The 17594-nt window shown below is 41.5% G+C and overlaps 1 protein-coding gene across 1 annotated transcript in view; it reads right to left on the bottom strand.

Annotated features, from left to right (window-relative positions):
• Positions 1–3654: 3654 nt before the first annotated feature.
• The window catches only part of xpo6 (exportin 6), a 28743-nt gene continuing 14803 nt past the window's right edge, over positions 3655–17594 (bottom strand). The window contains exons 13-25 of the mRNA XM_017720248.2: positions 13983–14142; positions 13002–13094; positions 12092–12239; positions 11812–11958; positions 11544–11715; positions 10857–11012; positions 8821–8935; positions 8315–8393; positions 8103–8195; positions 6050–6211; positions 5584–5682; positions 5251–5481; positions 3655–4429 (exon numbers count right to left, since the gene is read on the bottom strand). Coding sequence (XP_017575737.1) covers positions 4328–4429; positions 5251–5481; positions 5584–5682; positions 6050–6211; positions 8103–8195; positions 8315–8393; positions 8821–8935; positions 10857–11012; positions 11544–11715; positions 11812–11958; positions 12092–12239; positions 13002–13094; positions 13983–14142 — 1757 coding nt within the window. The 3' untranslated portion in view covers positions 3655–4327. The remainder of the gene's footprint in view (positions 4430–5250; positions 5482–5583; positions 5683–6049; positions 6212–8102; positions 8196–8314; positions 8394–8820; positions 8936–10856; positions 11013–11543; positions 11716–11811; positions 11959–12091; positions 12240–13001; positions 13095–13982; positions 14143–17594) is intronic.

The raw sequence follows: 17594 nt of genomic DNA, 5'->3' as shown, positions 1-17594 counted from the left end.
TCATCTGAGATGGACTGACGCAGAGTGGAAAAGTGTCCTGTGGTCTGACGCGTCCACATTTCACACTGTTTTTGGAAATCATGGACGTCGTGTCCTCCGGGCCAAAGAGGAAAAGGACTGTCCAGATTGTTATCACCGCAAAGTTCAAAAGCCAGCATCACTGATGGTGTGGGGGGGGTGTTAGTGCCCATGGCAGGGGTAACTTGCACATCTGTGAAGGCCCCATTAATGCTGAAAGGTACATACAGGTTTTGGAGCAACATCTGCTGCCATCCAAGCAGCGTCTTTTTCAGGGACGTCCTGCTTATTTCAGCAAGACGATGCCAAGCCACATTCTGCACGTGTTACAACAGCGTGGCTTCGTAGTAAAAGAGTGCGGGTACTAGACTGGCCTGCCTGCAGTCCAGACTGTCTCCCACTGAAAATGTGTGGCGCATTATGAAGCGCATAATACGACAGCGGAGACCCCGGAGTGTTGAGCAACTGAAGTTGTACATCACGCAAGAATGGGAAAGAATTCCACCTACAAAGCTTCAACAATTAGTGTCCTCAGTTCCCAAACACTTATTGAGTGTTGTTAAAAGGAAAGGTGATGTAACACAGTGGGAAACACGCCCCTGTCCCAACTTCTTTGGAACATGTTGCAGGCATCAAATTCAAAATGAGTGAATATTTGCAAAAAACAAAGTTTATTCATTTGAACATTAAATATCTTGTCTTTGTAGTGTATTCGGTTGAATGTAGGTTGAAAAGGATTTGCAAATCATCTTATTCTGTTTTTATTTATGTTTTACACAGCGCCCCACCTTCACTGGAATTGGGATTGTATACAGGATGTCACCAGCAGGGCTCCATAGTGGGGTGTTTCTATTGACTTCTGTAGATTTTTTTTTTATTTAAACGTCCCAACATCCACAAAGATGGTCACAGATAAACATGTCATACTATACACACATTACTAATGAACATTATGGTGTCACTTAGGACACATGGAGATTTTATTTAATAAGACGTGGCCACCGATAAGTTCATTGAGATATTGAGGCCATGAGTGTTGATTGCAGCCCCAACTATTGGCCAAATGCCCTGTGGCAAGCACTGTGAGGAGTCTTATAGTACTCAAGCACAATTCTAAGGGGAAAGACAATGAAGAAAAGTGACCTGAAATCCATTACTGTCGACCCCCAGAGGCAGAGACCAATCTGTCCTTACTGTTTGCCAAACATAATTACTTAAATGATGCCTTTTCCTGTTTGGATTGTGGAAGGGCTCAGATTATGAAAACAAGGTCTCTGAGCAAACCTGAAACCACACAAATCAATGTTTAGGCTGATCCAAGGTCACAAAACCAACATTACCCTTGATCATGGAACAAGTGGACAGAGCGTGAGTGAGGGACCGATCATGCCATGTAACAGCTGTTACAAGAAATAACTCACAATCCTGAGACTGACCAATACAAAGTTCAAAGTTGCACTTTAACAGTCCTACACTGAGAGCTGAGAAGTCCCTCCACTCTCCAGTGCATGAAATACAAGCAGATGCGCTGACATAAAAGGTGTGTTGTTTATTATGTAACTATTAAAGTATAAGCCTAAACTGGCCAAATCATCTGATTAACCGTCACTTCCTAGCTGTGGATACTTAACTCCCAACTAATGACTGACCAGCTCTTAAGACCAAATGACCCATCTCAAGTTTTCATTGTTGTAATACAAACATGATTGAGGGGCTAAGAAATGTGGAAATAAATTATGGTCAGATTAAATAATTGCAATAATACGCAATAAAAGACAGGCCTACCTACTGGACTTTGCGGCCAGTAACAAAGTAAAAAAATCATCCATATAAAATCGGGCCAGAATGGCCTCTACGCACATAACACATTAAGTAAGCGATACTTTTTAAAAATCCCACAAACGGGGAAATTCCACCCCTGCATTTAACCCATCCGTGAAGTGAAACACCACATACACACACACACACACACTAGGGGCAGTGAGCACACTTGCCCAGAGCGGTGGGCAGCCCTATGCACGGCACCTGGGGAGCAGTTGGGGGTTAGGTGTCTTGCTCAAGGACACCTCAGTCATGGACTGTGAAGCACTGGGGATCGAAGCAACAACCTTCCGGTCACAGGGCCAGATCCCTAACCTCCAGCCCACGACTGCCCCCTAATTACTTAAATAACACACTATTCTACACTATACTACTCTATATCAAGGATTTTTATCAGAATCTTGAACAGAATAAAAAAGGACAAAGATTAAATACAATTTGAGTGGATCAACACGTCGGGATAGCAGTCAACAAAACGATATAGTTAGACTATAAAAGCTGAACCTGCTTTTAACCCTCCTATCATCCTCAAATATAATAACAAGTTTGGTCCTTGGGGTCAATCTGACCCCAGGGATATTTACCTCCAGAAAATGATTTACAGAATATTGTCGACCACGTTTGTGACAGGCACTTTATTTGCTGAATACATAAATAACCCCTTGAAAATCCGTGAGTTGACCTGTCCTCTAGCGCCACCATCAGGCCAATCCTTTAAATTAGAATTAATTTATCTTGAATTTCTCATACAAATCTTCTCAAATTTACTTCTCAACATTAATGACCACAAGTCTTGCTTTGGTGATGATGGATAGGACCTTTACTGTAGCGCCACCATCAGAAAAACTTTCAGGTTGAGAGCACATTCATGACCATGTTGATTAATGTTGGTGACTCCCCCTTTCCTCTCAAACATATTTACTAATTTTTTAATTTACTATTTTTTGTAATATATCCAGGCTTGGGACCAGCAGTAGCAGAGTTATAGATTTTTTTTTTTTTGGGGGGGGGGGGGGTAATGAGAACATGTCAGATGCTAGTGAAAACATGGAATAGGTTTTTATGCCCACAGTAAACTTTTAGTCTTTAGAGACAAACAAGAAAATCCACCCATTTGCGAAAGTGTGAACATGAAACATGTTCGTCAAAACATGAAACAGTTCTTTATGCCCACAGTGAAGCTGTTAGTCTGCACTACTGTACACAGGATGTTCAGAGTGTATGCGCACGCTCCCTGCAGACTGGTCGTTTCGGGTCGGACAGACCTGCCACCTGCCACGTTTCATGATATATATCAATATATTTCACCTGCAGGTGTCGTCATGTTAGGTCACACACACTGACCGACAAGTTAACAGCTAAAACAGCTTGGGGTCAAAGTGACCCCTGAGGACGACCAATGCGTGCAATGTGTGTTCAGCACATTGAAAAAAAATATCATGACAATTTTATGCTTCATCAGTTGTCCCCATCAAATTAGGAAAAGTCATGAAATATGAAGCAAAAGAAAAAAAAAAAAGAAAAAAAAAGTTAACTATTTTTTGAATGATAAACATTGAATGGGGTCAAATTGACCCCAAGGACGGTAGGAGGGTTAAAACAAACCCTTGGTATTTTTTTTTTGGCTAACTTGCAGTCAAAATTCAAAACTGAAAATCAAAATAAACTCCTATTAAAGAATGAAAGCACTTGGAAAAACACTTTTAGAACGGTGAAAAATGTCCAACCTTTAAGATTTTATTTCTCACTAAGTTAATGGAAACCCACTAACACAACCACCAAGTTATTTTATTAAATGAATGAGCAGCAAACAAGTTCTTCATTATAAAACTTTATTGAACGTTTGTGTCTCCTGGATCAGGATGGAATGATATGAAAGGAGGAGTGAGAGTCCGTCTCAGAGGAGATGAAGAGAAGGCGCTAAAATCAAGACAAAAGAAATGTCGCTCTGAATCATAGTAGTCCACTTAAAAACCAATTTTCACTCCGTCTCATTCACCATCAACCCAATCAAGAGTCCGTCTCAAACAGCTTTAAACCACAACTGTTCGTTACTAACCGCATTCGAGTGCTTCCAACTGCACCACCTTGTTAAAAGAACACTGCTCTATGATCAAAACACAGTCGGCCTCTGTAGAAACGCAGCAGCGAAGCTTCAACCAGAGTGCTTACAAACCGAATCCGATCATTTCAAACACCAAGTTGCTTCACTTTAAACCTTCGTCAAGAGCGCTCTGATCTCCATTGCAGCAGTGGAACGTACACTTTGGCCTTATGATCGTTGGCAACGTGTGAAATTTTGCTGAAATAAACATAAGCTGACTAACAAACCCCGTAGCAAACGGGGGGTGTGGCTCTTATGACACGCCCTTAAAGAGATCATAGGCTGGCCCCTAGCAAAGGCTGTGGCTTGATCACTACAGTGGAAGTGATCGGCATCCTTGCACAGACGGGCCATGTTTGGCTGTGTGGCAAGTAGGGCACATTGCTATAGTTTCAGGGTCCCTGGTGGCAAGCTTCCATTGCACAGTCTGTAGAAACGCAGGTCATTCACCAGCCTGTACACTCCCTGAGAAAACGATGGCAGGTCCTAGAGAGACAGACAGAGAGGAAATGATGACGCAACACGCATGAAAGTCTTAAAAAGATTCGGCTTGACAAGCTATGCATTAGGCTGTAACATGTAGATGAGCCCATAAACAAAATCACTAAATGGTTTATTGTGTGCTGTGAGCACCAGATGTTTCTCTAGGAGTCTGCCTTTATTCAAAAAAAGATTAACAATATTTTATCCTTTCAGTGGTTTTATTTAAGTCAACGCACACCCAGTACAATGCCCAGCATATACTATGCAAATGTTGTACAACCAATAGGACAATACAAAAAAAAACTAAAGGCTAAGCTTCAAAAACTGTTGCACCTTTAAGTGTTTGTAGTTTTTCCAAAAGTCCCTTCCACCTTCAAGATAACTTTCTTTTGATGTTTCCCTCTCCATTAAACTGGAAAATGTCACTCGAGAGACTACTGTGGAATCACTGTTACAACAGGTGTAGCAATGATAAAATTTCCATGTTGGCCAGAGTTTCTCTTTAATATTCAAACTTTACTGCTTTAAGGGAAATTTCTATTTATTCCAACTTTAAAATAAAAGGACATGCATAGGTTCACAAGAGTCTCAAGTCCCAGGACACATTTTATTTCTTAATTTATTATCGACTTTTATCTTCTGTGGTCGTCTCAAACAAATTGTGTATGTGGAGAAAATCCACAACAAACACCACCTTCAGCACCGCACCGTGGAGGCTTGGGACAGCATAAAAAATAAAATAAAGCAGTGTCCTGTGACTTTTGACTCACCCTGTATAATGACACCGGTGGACAAACACACAGTGGACAAGTCCAAACACTCACCCTCTCTGGTGTGAAGTTGCGAGCGAGTGTTGTGCGTTGGTGTGGGTCGAGGCCTTGGCAGCCATTGAGGAACTCTGGCAGAAACGAAGAATAGAAAGCTTGGAAATCAACAGCAGCCATGTTGTAGAGGGCCAGAGTGATGTCATCCTGAAGAAGGTCATGGCTCTTGTGTAGGAGAACTTGCAGCAGCACATTAATAAAATGGAAAAGCATGGAGCTCCGAAACAGCTTCTGAAAAGACAAATTAGCATATAAAGGGGAGGAGCACATATTTAGAAGAAATTAAAATGTATATGGATCTGAAACTTTACTGAAAGAGTCCAAGTTTCTCACCCTGTGATACAGTTTGTGTTTGCTGTTAAGAATCTCCAGGTAGCGCAAGTTCTGTTTGAAGATGTGGATATCTGGCTGTAGGAAGGACTGACCAAAAGCCTGCCAACCAAAATCATACAACATTCACCACACAATCAGTGCACAAAAACACAAAACATCCAGCAGGTCTATCCCTTCTATCCAAAGGAATGCCCAACAAATTTTGGGTCAGTGTCTTTTAACCTAGCAGATCATAACATTATTCTGTCTAGCTAAATAAAAACTGAATAGTGAACCAATGAAAAGGCATTTCCATTTGGTGTTAACAAATATTAAAGCAATTGCAAAGCGTCAAACATTTATATCAGAAACCCCCCCAAATATAGCCAATCAATACTTCACCATGCAGAAAATAATAACACTCCAAAACACTGGATTTACCCCCGGCGATTCCATGAAAACTGAGCTCGCTGTTTGAGATCCATACCTGCATGGCTGCGATGAACTGTGCCTGGTTCTCCATGTGCTCTTCTGCTCCAGATCTCTGAACACTGCTTAGGACTGAAGTCTTAAAGAAGAACCTCCAGTTCTGATGAAGGATTTGAAAGAGCAGCTCAAACATCTCAGCTTTGACATCTGGACAGGAGCGCTACAAGGCAGAAACACATAGTACATGAGATGGAACACACACACACACACACACACACACACACAAAATATACAGTATCTCACAAAAGTGAGTACACTCCTCACGTTTCTGCAAATATTTTATTATATCTTTTTATGAAACTTGGATATAAAGTAGTCAGTGTACAGCCTGTATAGCAGTATAGCTGAAAATAACACAGTCATTCATTTCTAAATAGCTGGCAACAAAAGTGAGTCCACCTCATGGTGAACAGGTCCAAATTGTGCTCAAAGTGTCAATATTTTGTGTGACCACCATTATTATCTAGCACTGTCTGAACCCTCTTGGGCCTGGAATTCACCAGAGCTGCACAGGTGGATACTGGAATCCTCATCCACTCCTTCATGATGACTGAGCTGGTGGATCTTAGACACCTTGCGCTCCTCCTCCTTCTGCTTGAGGATGCCCCACAGGTGCTCAATTGGGTTTAGGTCTGGAGGCATACTTGGACAGTCCATCACCTTTACCTTCAGCAAGGCAGTTGTCACCTTGGAGGTGTGTTTGGGATCGTTATTGAGTTGGAAAACTGCCATGCAGTGCAGTTTCCGAAGGGAGGGGATCATGCTCTGCTTCAGAACGTCACATTACATGTTGGAATTAATGATTCCCTCAATGAACCGCAGCTCCCCAGTGCTGGCAGCACTCATGCAGCTCCAGACCATGAAGCTACCACCACCCCATGCTTGATTGTAGGTAAGAGACAGTTGTCTTGGTACTCCTCACCAAGGCGTCACCACATATGCTGGACACCCTCTGAGCCAAACATGTTTATCTTGGTCTCATCAGACCACAGGACATGGTTCCAGTAATCCATGTTCTTGGACTGCCTGCCTTCTGCAAACTGTTTCCGGGCTTTCTTGTGTGTCAGCTTCAGAAGAGGTTTCCTTCTGGGATGGCGGCTATGCAGACCAAGTTGATGCATTGTGTGGCATATGGTCTGAGCACTGACAGGCTGACCTCCCAGGTCTTGAACCTCTGCAGCAACGCTGGCAGCACTCATGCATCTACTTTTTTAAGCGAGCATCTGGATATGACGCTGAACACATGGACCCTGATTTCAGAGTGGAACCGGTCCTGGAAAACAGCTGAATGAACTTGGCCACTGTGCTGTAGCTGTTTCAGGGTGTTAGCAATCTTCTTATAGCCTCAGAGAGCTCTTTGCTATAAGGTGCCACGTAGAATAACCAGTGGCCAGTTTGACCGAATTGTACCCAAAACACCAAATTTAACAGCTCAAATGTAACAGCCCTGCTACCCATTCACACCTGGAACCTTGTAACTAATGAGTCACATGCCACCAGGGAGGGACGACGACACAAATGGACACAAACGGGCATAATTTGGGCACAATGTTTACTGTGAGGTGGACTCACTTGTGTTGCCAGCTATTTAGATGTCAATGTCTGTGTGATGAGTTCTTTTCAGAGGACAGTAAATCTGTCCAAGTTTATAAATATCCAAGTTTCATTTCTATCGTGTTGTCACATGAAAAGATATAATAAAATATTTGTAGAAATGTGAGGGGTGTACTCACTTTTGTGAGATAATTAATGAATGTATGTATGTATGTATGTATGTATGTATGTATGTATGTATGTATGTATGTATGTATGTATGTATGTATATAAACCTAGATTCTGCTAGTTATAATTCACTGGTCAAAACATGTGTTTGATGGTGAGAATTTATTTTAAGCAAATATCTTCTGATACAGACTTGATTATCATCATACATCCCTCATAAAAATTATAATAAAGATTTTAATAAGATTACTGGTAAAACAGAAAATCATGAATGGCTGCTGCAAACTGTTCCAAAGACTGGTTATTGATGGGTTGCGTTCGGCTCTTACCTCTGCCACAATAGGGTAAACCTGCTCCATACAAAGGCTGAGGATACTAGGTAACATCGGCTTAAAGGTCTGACCAGGTTCTTGAACCACAACCTGCACAAAAGTGCAGTGTTAACAGGATGAGAGAGATAGAGATTTGGGGGGGGGGGGTATGTGTATCTCACACACACAAAAGGAGTGAAAACTGCCAAAATACTGTTTTACTGTCTCACCTGTAGAATCTTGAGGAATTTCTCAACCACTTTTGAACCAGCACTGCCCTCTTGTAAGATGCTGACTGCCAGCTGATCCCTAGAACATGACATTACAAGACCAATCAGAAGAACACAAAAACTCGGCGTGACCTTCGCTAACTGTCTCAAGTGGGTCGGGTCTCTTGTGATCTCTGTTAAAGTTATGTAATGCTCTCTGAAGGAAACTCATTCAGAACACTTCAGTCAGTCACTAAATGTAAGCCAGAATGTTCTTGCACTGTAAACTAATTTTAGCACATAACAATATCTTGCGGAAAGGAATCATAACAGGGAGAATAACTCTTAAATGCGTTATCTTCAAGAGAGTTTTTACTTCATTAGGTGTGCTGAATTTAGGTAATTAGATCTTCTTAAACAGTAATTAAGTCACACTGAATGGGCATTAGGCAGGAGCTTTTTGGCATCAATAAAGTTGCTTCTTCTCTGTATCAGGGTTCTGTTGCAGGTGGAGTTGGCAGGGTTACCTGGTGAACATGCTGAGGAAGGTCTGAATGATTTGCTCAGTGAAGGCTACTCCCATCTGCACCCGCAGAGCCTGGAACAGCGTGAGGAAGAAACTCAGCATCTCATCAGTCACATCTGAGAGAGTGGAAGAGTGAAAGAGAGAGAAACGACATTAACAGCACAACTATGGGCATGAGAACATGGCAATACAGCAATCAGGTGAGAGTACTGTTACATTAGCAGTTCACTTCAGAGAAAGTTTTAGAACTACACAGGAGGCGTGGTAGAGGTTGTCAGATATCGAATCCATCTTCAGCACCAAGCGGTAGTGAAGTATAGTAACAGCACTGCACGTGACAAAGTATAACAACAGTATGTGAGGAGGAAAAGGGGCTACATCTGATGCCACCTGAAGAACTTGTATTTAATTTATGCATGCCATTTAGCAAAATAAAATTAAAACATTAGCTCCCACATTATTAACTAGAATGTATTGTTCCTATACATTCAATTAATCACTTAAACTACAATCTAATAATACTTAAAGTCAAAATCACAGAGCAGAGGTGGTCATGCAGGCTGCTAGCTGAGGCTTGGTTCTGGGTACATGTTAAAACACCAGTTCCTCAACTTCACTACATCAATCTTTGTTCTTTTAACTTTAGTGGCAATGGAGAATTCGTTAATCAGAACAGAACATGCCTTGTGCTGTCTCAAGCTATTAACTTCCTAGCTAGTACAGCCATTGGGCTAACACTTCAGCACACCCAGATGAGGTCAGATTGTCTTTCACACTCAAATACCAGTCATTCAATGTCATTCCCTCAGTTTAGTTTTTATTCACTTAATTTTAATTTATTTCACCCGGGACATCATCTGTTCGACCTGCTGCCCTTTGGTAAACGTTTTAGGTGGGTCCCATCCTGGACAAACGGACTTAAAAACAGTTTTTATCCCAGAGCCGTACAGGAACTGAACACACACACACACACACACACACACACACACACACACACACACACACACAGAGACAAGGACTTTCTATAGAACACTGTGCTCAGTAGAAATGACTGAGCACCACTACCACTCTGTACTGGCACTGACTTCAGAGAACACTTAACACTGTTCCAGTGTTCCACTCCACCTCGGTTCTATTTATTATTCATTTGTTCTCGAGTGTGCAATCTATAATCTATATTCTGTCCAATATTATAACTCTATAAGCTATCCAAGGAATGTGCAATAACTAACTGCTACCTCACTTGTCTATTGTCTGTTTAGAATATATAGTTTTATAGTCCTTTTTCTTTATATTTAAGATTTTCTATACTTTTTCCCCCCTTAAATCTGCACTTTATATAATTTTAGCCTCATGTTTAATTGCTTTGCATGCAGAAAGTGCAGTTGGACTGCTACTCAATTTCATTGTACACTGTGCAATGACAAAGGCATCTTATCTTATTTATCAGAACTGAATCTTCCCTTTTGTGTGTGGGCCTATTAGGCAGGTAGCACTTAGTTTTAAACAGATTTAAACTTATTTTTTTTCCCTCTAAAGAAGTCTAAAAAGGTTAGAAGCTTCACATCCAATAATTTGGCAGAAATTAGCATTACCGTAGGCACAGCCAATGCCAACACTGATAGCATGTTTGCAAAAACTGTCCATTTCAAGCCACCCATCAACGTTAAATTAATCCTTGCATCGGTGGCATGCATGGTGGGTCAACTGAACACAATATTTATAATAGTCTGGTCTTGTTTATAGGGCTTTTTGTCAGGAAGGTTTGTGACATAATTTATGAGCACATCAAACTGGAAGTTCAGTAGTCGTGGTTGTGTTGGTACATGCACCTCACTTGAGTTTGGTTGCTTCTGACTGATCAACAACAGCTCACTCATATTGTGCCATATCTCCAATCTTAAACCTTATAATGACATCGTTAATAATGTGCAATTAAAATTGTTTTAATTTTATTGTGATTTGAAACTTGCCCTCTTAGCGTAGTCAGCACTAAATAAATGACATTTGATAGCCTGATGGTGCTGCAAGGCTTACCAGGCTGCTGGATATACAGTGGAAACAGGGCCAGTGTGACCTGAACTGACTCCTGCAGGCTCTGGTAACAAATCTGACGAGATTTGGTGGCTTCTCCAGATATGCTGTCCACTACATCCCTCAGTACGCACAGGGTCTGCTGCAGGACCACTTTACCTGTGAAGAAAATACAGACAGAAAGAGTATGCTGATGAAAAAGAAGAGAGAAATGCAGAGAAATCTTTCCCTGAATGGTTTAATGGACTCTCCAAATATCTACAATAACCAAGGATGTTCTTGGCCACCTTCAAAAACTGCCAGTGCATTCCTGAAACTTCCTGAAACTAGAGAGAGCAACTCTGTGCTGCCCTCTAGAGGCCACATCACAGTGCAATATGTTTTAGAGCTTCCTTAGCACCAGGCTGAAACTGTCCCCCACTGTGCATGGACTTCATCCTGAGCTACAACTCACTAGAATTCCTGGGCTATCAGCCAAAACTGCAAAAATGAGTGCTCAGAACAGAGTGCTGGGAGATCACTCTGCATTCAAACATTCATTCCCTTGAAGTACACAAAGTTAGGAGCTTAATAAGTTAATGGTTCCAAAGATGTATTTGCTAATAAAGCTCACCTTGGTTATGCAGGAGTGTCCGGTATGTATAAAGTACTCAGGGGTGTTATTTCTGGACTAGTAGTTAGTACACTCACTGTTGGTGTGATGGTCAGGTGGGCGTGGTAAGAGGCGGTACTGATGCGTGAGGGTGCTGACAAGCCGGGCGTGACTGGTCGATCGGCTTGGCCACTGCTGCTCCGCCTCGGGTAAGCTGGGCCATGGTAAGAGCAGCATGTTGGACAAAGCCCTGCATACCAGCACGTGAGCCTGTAGCACATGTCAAAACAAAAACAGACATGCTTAAACTAATCTTAAGAATCATTAAATCATGCAAATGAGCTAGCAATACCTGCCCATACATACCTCTTGAGGCAGTCTGTGGTTGTGGTTTTCTGTGATCAGATTGAAGACATTCTGGATCGCTGGCAACGACACCAGGAACACGGGTCGCACCGTTGTTGCCATAGAGACCAGAAGATGGCACGCAGACACCAGCAATTTCTCTGGAACCTACAGTATCACCATATCAGTACAGCATAAGATAGACTTACTGCAATAGGGAGAAGAACAGGTTCTACAGGAAATAATCTATGCTCCAAATTCCTCATTTCTACAACATAAATCGTAGACACATGGATGTTACCTTGGCATTAATGAGGGGCGTAGTTGCAGCCATACTGGAGGTGATCAGGTCGACGAATTGAGTTTGATCCTGCTGCCGCTGCACCTCACTGCAAAACTGAGCCAGCCAATGAGAATATGCCTGGAGAGCAGCCAGTGACTGGGCATGGCTTTAAAATAATAAATACATAAATAAATAAATGAATAAATAACTTCCACCACATCACAGGTGTAAAACCATGAGTACACTACAGACTGCAATATGTATGTATAGCAGATCTGGGTCAGACCAGGGTCAGACCAAAACCAAATATATATGCATAAATGTAGGCCTGTGTCGAGTCCTCATTTTCACCTAACTGTGTGGAAAACAACCAGGGTAACCAGTAAAAGCGGTTTGGGGGATTTGTTCTTTGCTTCACTGTTTTGTCCCGCACGTGGAAGAAAGCTGTCCAAGTTGAGTCTTAATCTTTATCAAATAAAAACACCAGATAGCGTAATTCAGTAAAAGTTGAAACATGTTTTTCACGAGACCCTTTTTTGAGTCTGGAACCAGGAGCTGTGGGTGTGAGGATGTACTAGAACATACGCTGTAGAGGTGGCTTTTTGTACAGGCATGATATCTGCAAAGTGTGTTTAACCAGCACAGCTGTGTTTCTAGAACACTCTCCTCCATGTTACAGACATATATAATCTTCCAACGTTTAAAAGTTCTGTTACGTGGGAACAACCCTGTCTTACTATGGTTTGCACAAAATCTATAAATAAATGAATGATTTTAATTAGTTTAAATTAGTTTATACCATCACTGGGGGCTGTTACCACTCTAACTCTATTAACAATCACTGGGCACAGGCACGTATGCATGCATATGTATGTGTGTATTAGAACTGGGCATTAGAGCCATCAATTGGTTCTGTTTGTGTACTTACACATCTATAAGGTCTGGTTTAAGAACTGATGGGACAGCCATTTCGACATCATACAAACTGATCTGAGAGCCATAACAAGTGACCTCCACTAGCCTGCCAGGGGAGAGAGAAAAAAAATGAAAAATCAGTGACAAATGTGATGACACATTTTTTTGCTATTTCCACAAAAGCAATAGTCCAAGTGTCATATGTGCTCAATTCTGTAACAAGTGATCTTCCACATCTCTCGTTGGCCAATCTCTCGATCAGCATGAGCTAAACCACACTTCACAACCAAGGAGTGCTCCTCTGGACTTCAGGAACAGGATTCAAGTCTGAGTCTTAGCTGTAGAGGGGAAGGCTGAAGGATATTAGGATGGCATAAGCCTTTCCAAAGGTTCCTGATGACAGGTTGAGACACAGTCTACAGGTCCAGGATTATGAATTAAAGCGATTATTCGTAGGGATTGGGCAGGGCTGGAGATAAAGATTAGATGTTTGGGTTGACTCTCCAGATTACACATTGAGTACACAGGGATAACATAACCAGAACTAAATTTTATTGTCTGGGTGAAGAAAGATAGAATATCAACTGAAGGTGTAGTTGGGGTATAAAACGGATCAGTTTTTTGGCCAAAATAAGATTCCCATGAACATCCCAAACAAACCATATATTGCATTTATTGTCCAAATTCCACTACTGTGTCAATAGTTATTCCAGTCACATTATGTATTCAGTGCATTTCGAAAAAACATGAATTAATCCAATACGTCAAACAAATATAACAATCAAAAATGTTGAAGAGATTTACACTAAATGCACCAATGCCAGTTTTTCCTCTTCTGATACCAATTCTGCTGTACTTGCTGATTTTTTAAATTTTACTTAAATTTACCTTACTGTGTGTAAGAATGGGCTACTAGACATGAAAGGAAAAAGGGAAGCTGAATTTAGCTGTGTAAGTACATGTCAAGCTTTATCTAAGGAAATTTGCAACTGACCTCTGCACAATAGCCAGGGCATCATTAAAGCGAGCAGTGAAAACATCTCCAGTGAAAAACTCAGCCAGACGTCCTACAGCCTGCAGCAGAGAGCTGAGGTCTCTGAGTGCGCAGTGCAGCTTCCTACAGTCAGCCTCTGCTGTGATGTTCAACCTGCGATCTACAAAAAAGAAAGAAAAAACAAAAAAAAACAAACACAAATGCGGTTAAAAGAGATGCAGAGACAAAGTACGGCCAAAAATAAGCAACTGCTGGCAGTCGTGGGCTGGAGGTTAGGGAACCGGCCCCGTGACCGGAAGGTCGCTGGTTCGATCCCCAGAGCCGACAGTATATGACAGCCCTGATGATGTGACAGGTCAGAGGAGAATGGGCAGACTGGTTTGAGATGATAGAAAGGCAACAGTAATTTAAATAACCAACCAAAAACTCTGAGGAACGTTTCCAACACCTTGTTAAAAGTTTGCCACGAAGAATTTAGGCAGTTCTGAAGGCAAAAGGGGGTCTAACCTTTTACTAGGCAAGGTACCTAATAAAGTGGCTGGTGAGTGTGTAGTCATATGCAAAGGTTTCACAACTCCTGTCAAATTACATGCTTAATTTTTTCTGTTTCATTTCATGAGTTCAACAAATAGGAAAAAAATATAGCATAAAACACAACGTGCCTTTTACACAATAGGCCTGGGTAGTGTAACTGGATATCACTGATGACTGATAAGAGTAACCTGAGGGTGATGCGTAAAAGAAGATAATCACTCATTTGAGATGAGTCATCACTAAACAGCTTGGAAATAATTTGGGGAAAATTGGAGTTCATCTGTTAGGAAGTGGGTGGGCACGCACCAATAAAGCAGTGAGAGAGCACAAGACGCTGGCCGTTCCTACCGTACTGCTTTTTATCTTCCCATTATTTTATTTTACATTAGGTTTAGCTTGAGGACCTGGAACTGAAAATAAATGTCATGCTTTAAAACTTCAATTCGTCTTAGTGTAACTCACTGCAGGAAAAACAGGCAAGCTAAAACAACTAGAGCAGCTAGCTATGACCTGGAACCTTTAGAAGAGCAGAACCCTCCTGATCCCTGTCTAGAGCCGATAAACAGGACAAGAAAAATAAACAACACTGAATAACATGTACACAATGTTTTATTTACGTTTGCTGTTAAAAGATTAAGGTGATACGGGTTACAGTAGAATAAGTTTCCTGCTGTCTTTGCTGTGTGTAATTTACCAAGTAAAATTTACAGTATTTTTCAGAATTAATTTTTTTTTTACAGAATAAAATCTTTGATATCTAAAAAAAAAAAAAAGTGGTTTGACTTGAAAGTTAATTGAAGAGAAATTTACAAACTTGGATTTCTTTACAATGGTGGTGAGAGGAACCAGGGGTCATGATGTCTGAAACATATAGATATTTTATTCAGTATCCAAAACCACCAGTGAACCTACACGTGTCTGAGTTTTTGAATTTAATGCTGAAATCTGAGCGGTTCCTGAGCATCACATGCCAATGAAGGCTGCGAGCGACAGCGAGAGGAGGCCGACATGGGGTGAAAGAGAGCAGGAGAATAATGACAGACACGAGAGGCATGAGGAGCTGGGGGCAGTGACAGGAAAGCTGGGCGACGTGCTCTTTCCCTCTCTGCTCAGGTGCTCAAGCTAAATGAGAGCCAAATGATTCTGGTTAGAAAAAGTAGGCAACTTTAAGAAGAGCAACGAGGAACCAGAGAAAGGAGAGAGACGAGCAGCAGTGCAAAAGGACTGGTGCGCTAAAAGCTCCCACATGCAAAAAAGGGACCGAGCCACAGAGAGGTGACCAGTTTTCATGAAGAATTAATGAATTATTAGCCCCTCAATGGGGAAATTTCACCTCCGCATTAAACACATCCCTAAAGCGAAACACCACATACACACTAGTGAGCACACACACACACTAGAGGGCAGTGAGCACACTTGCCCGGAGAGGCGGGCAGCCCTATCCATGGTGCCCGGGGAGCAGTTGGGGGTTAGATGTCTTGCTCAAGGAACCCTCAGGTCATGTACTGTTGGCTCTGGGGATCGAACCAGCGACCTTCCTGTCACAGGGCCAGTTCCCGAACCTCCAACCCACGACTGCTCCATATGATATTGTTCATTTGATACTGTTTGCGATTTGGTGCCTGCAGCGTTTTCTATGGGGGCTATTTTGCCTTAGAATGCTCTGAACATACACCTCCACTGGCTTTCCAAAGGCGTCTATAGCATGTGGGCATGGCGTTGGAAATCACTTGCAGTCTGATATATATCCAGCAGGGAGCCCTACTAACAAGACAGCGAATATAAACCAGAAGTTGGTGATAAACAGGTTTGTAACATATACTGAAATGACAGGCAGCTTTCAAAATATGTTGGGTTACTTGGGTATCATATTATTTAATGTCTGAGTTTTATTAATGATTTTTATTAAAACCGTAAGTGTTAAAGAATATAAATAAATTTAAAAAAGCACAAATCTGCAACGGACTGCTTGTATTGATTGGAATGGGTGCACAATAAAATCAAATCAACGCAATGGTTTAACTAGAAAATAATGTGCTAATTATTTTAGGTATTGGCGAAGCCCGTTGCCACATTTTATGCCCCCCCCCCCAGAATTCCTACATGATTTTACAAGGCAGGCCTTTTAAACAGTGAATTACAATAAACATTTTCAGTCCACATTTCAGCTGGTGGCAACTTCCTCAACTGGGGAGTGGGGGGGGGGGGGGGGTAAAACACAACAAAACAAAAAAAAAAAAACTGCGGCTTACTGAATGTTGCTGACATTGAGTAAGAAGACTGTAGCAGACAAAAACAGAAGTCTTCATATACAGATGACAAACTGGCCTCGCTTTCTAGCAAATACAGGGTGAGTCAAAAGTCACAGGACACAGTTTTATTGTATTTTATACGCGGTCACAAGCCTCCACGACGCGGTGCTGAAGGTGGTGTCTGCTGCGGATTTTCTCAACACACACAATTTGTTTGAGATGACCCCAGAGATAAAAGCCCATAATAAAAATAAAAAAAACCTGTCCTGTGACTTTAGACTCACCCTGCACTTTTTAAAAGGTAAAGTCTTCATTCTTAACAGCTGCACACATTTTTAATTAATCCTTAAAATAGTTCAGCAATAGCTATTCATGGTGTGCTAAACGCGATTTTGTAGGTTTGAATGAAATTATAAGGGGAGGGAGCAACGGTTCTTTGACCGCATCAAACATTCTGCTGTGACCTTCTAGGCAACTAGATGCTTTATCATGTGGCTAATTAGTCATATATGTATGTGAAGAGACAGATCTGCATAACTGGCATACAAAAAAAAAAGTTAACGAAAAAAGGTGAAATGACGTAGCAAAGAAGCCACCTTGCAGAAACCACAGGTTACGCTTACTATAGTTTGGCTCTGCTTCCTGAGAGGCAATAGGAGAAACATGGTATTTAGACAGCTCTGTAAATTCAGCGCTTTGCATTTTTGAAAAGTTAACTTAAGGAAAGTAAAACTTCTGAGATGAGGAAAGTTTATGGCTATGACCTTAACATGACAATGACTGTCACAGACATTAAAGTTACTGCCCACTGTAGCTCCACGAATCT

Source organism: Pygocentrus nattereri, chromosome 14 (genome assembly GCF_015220715.1).
Source record: "Pygocentrus nattereri isolate fPygNat1 chromosome 14, fPygNat1.pri, whole genome shotgun sequence".
Lineage (NCBI taxonomy): Eukaryota > Metazoa > Chordata > Actinopteri > Characiformes > Serrasalmidae > Pygocentrus > Pygocentrus nattereri.
This window is presented reverse-complemented; position numbering and strand designations above follow the sequence as displayed.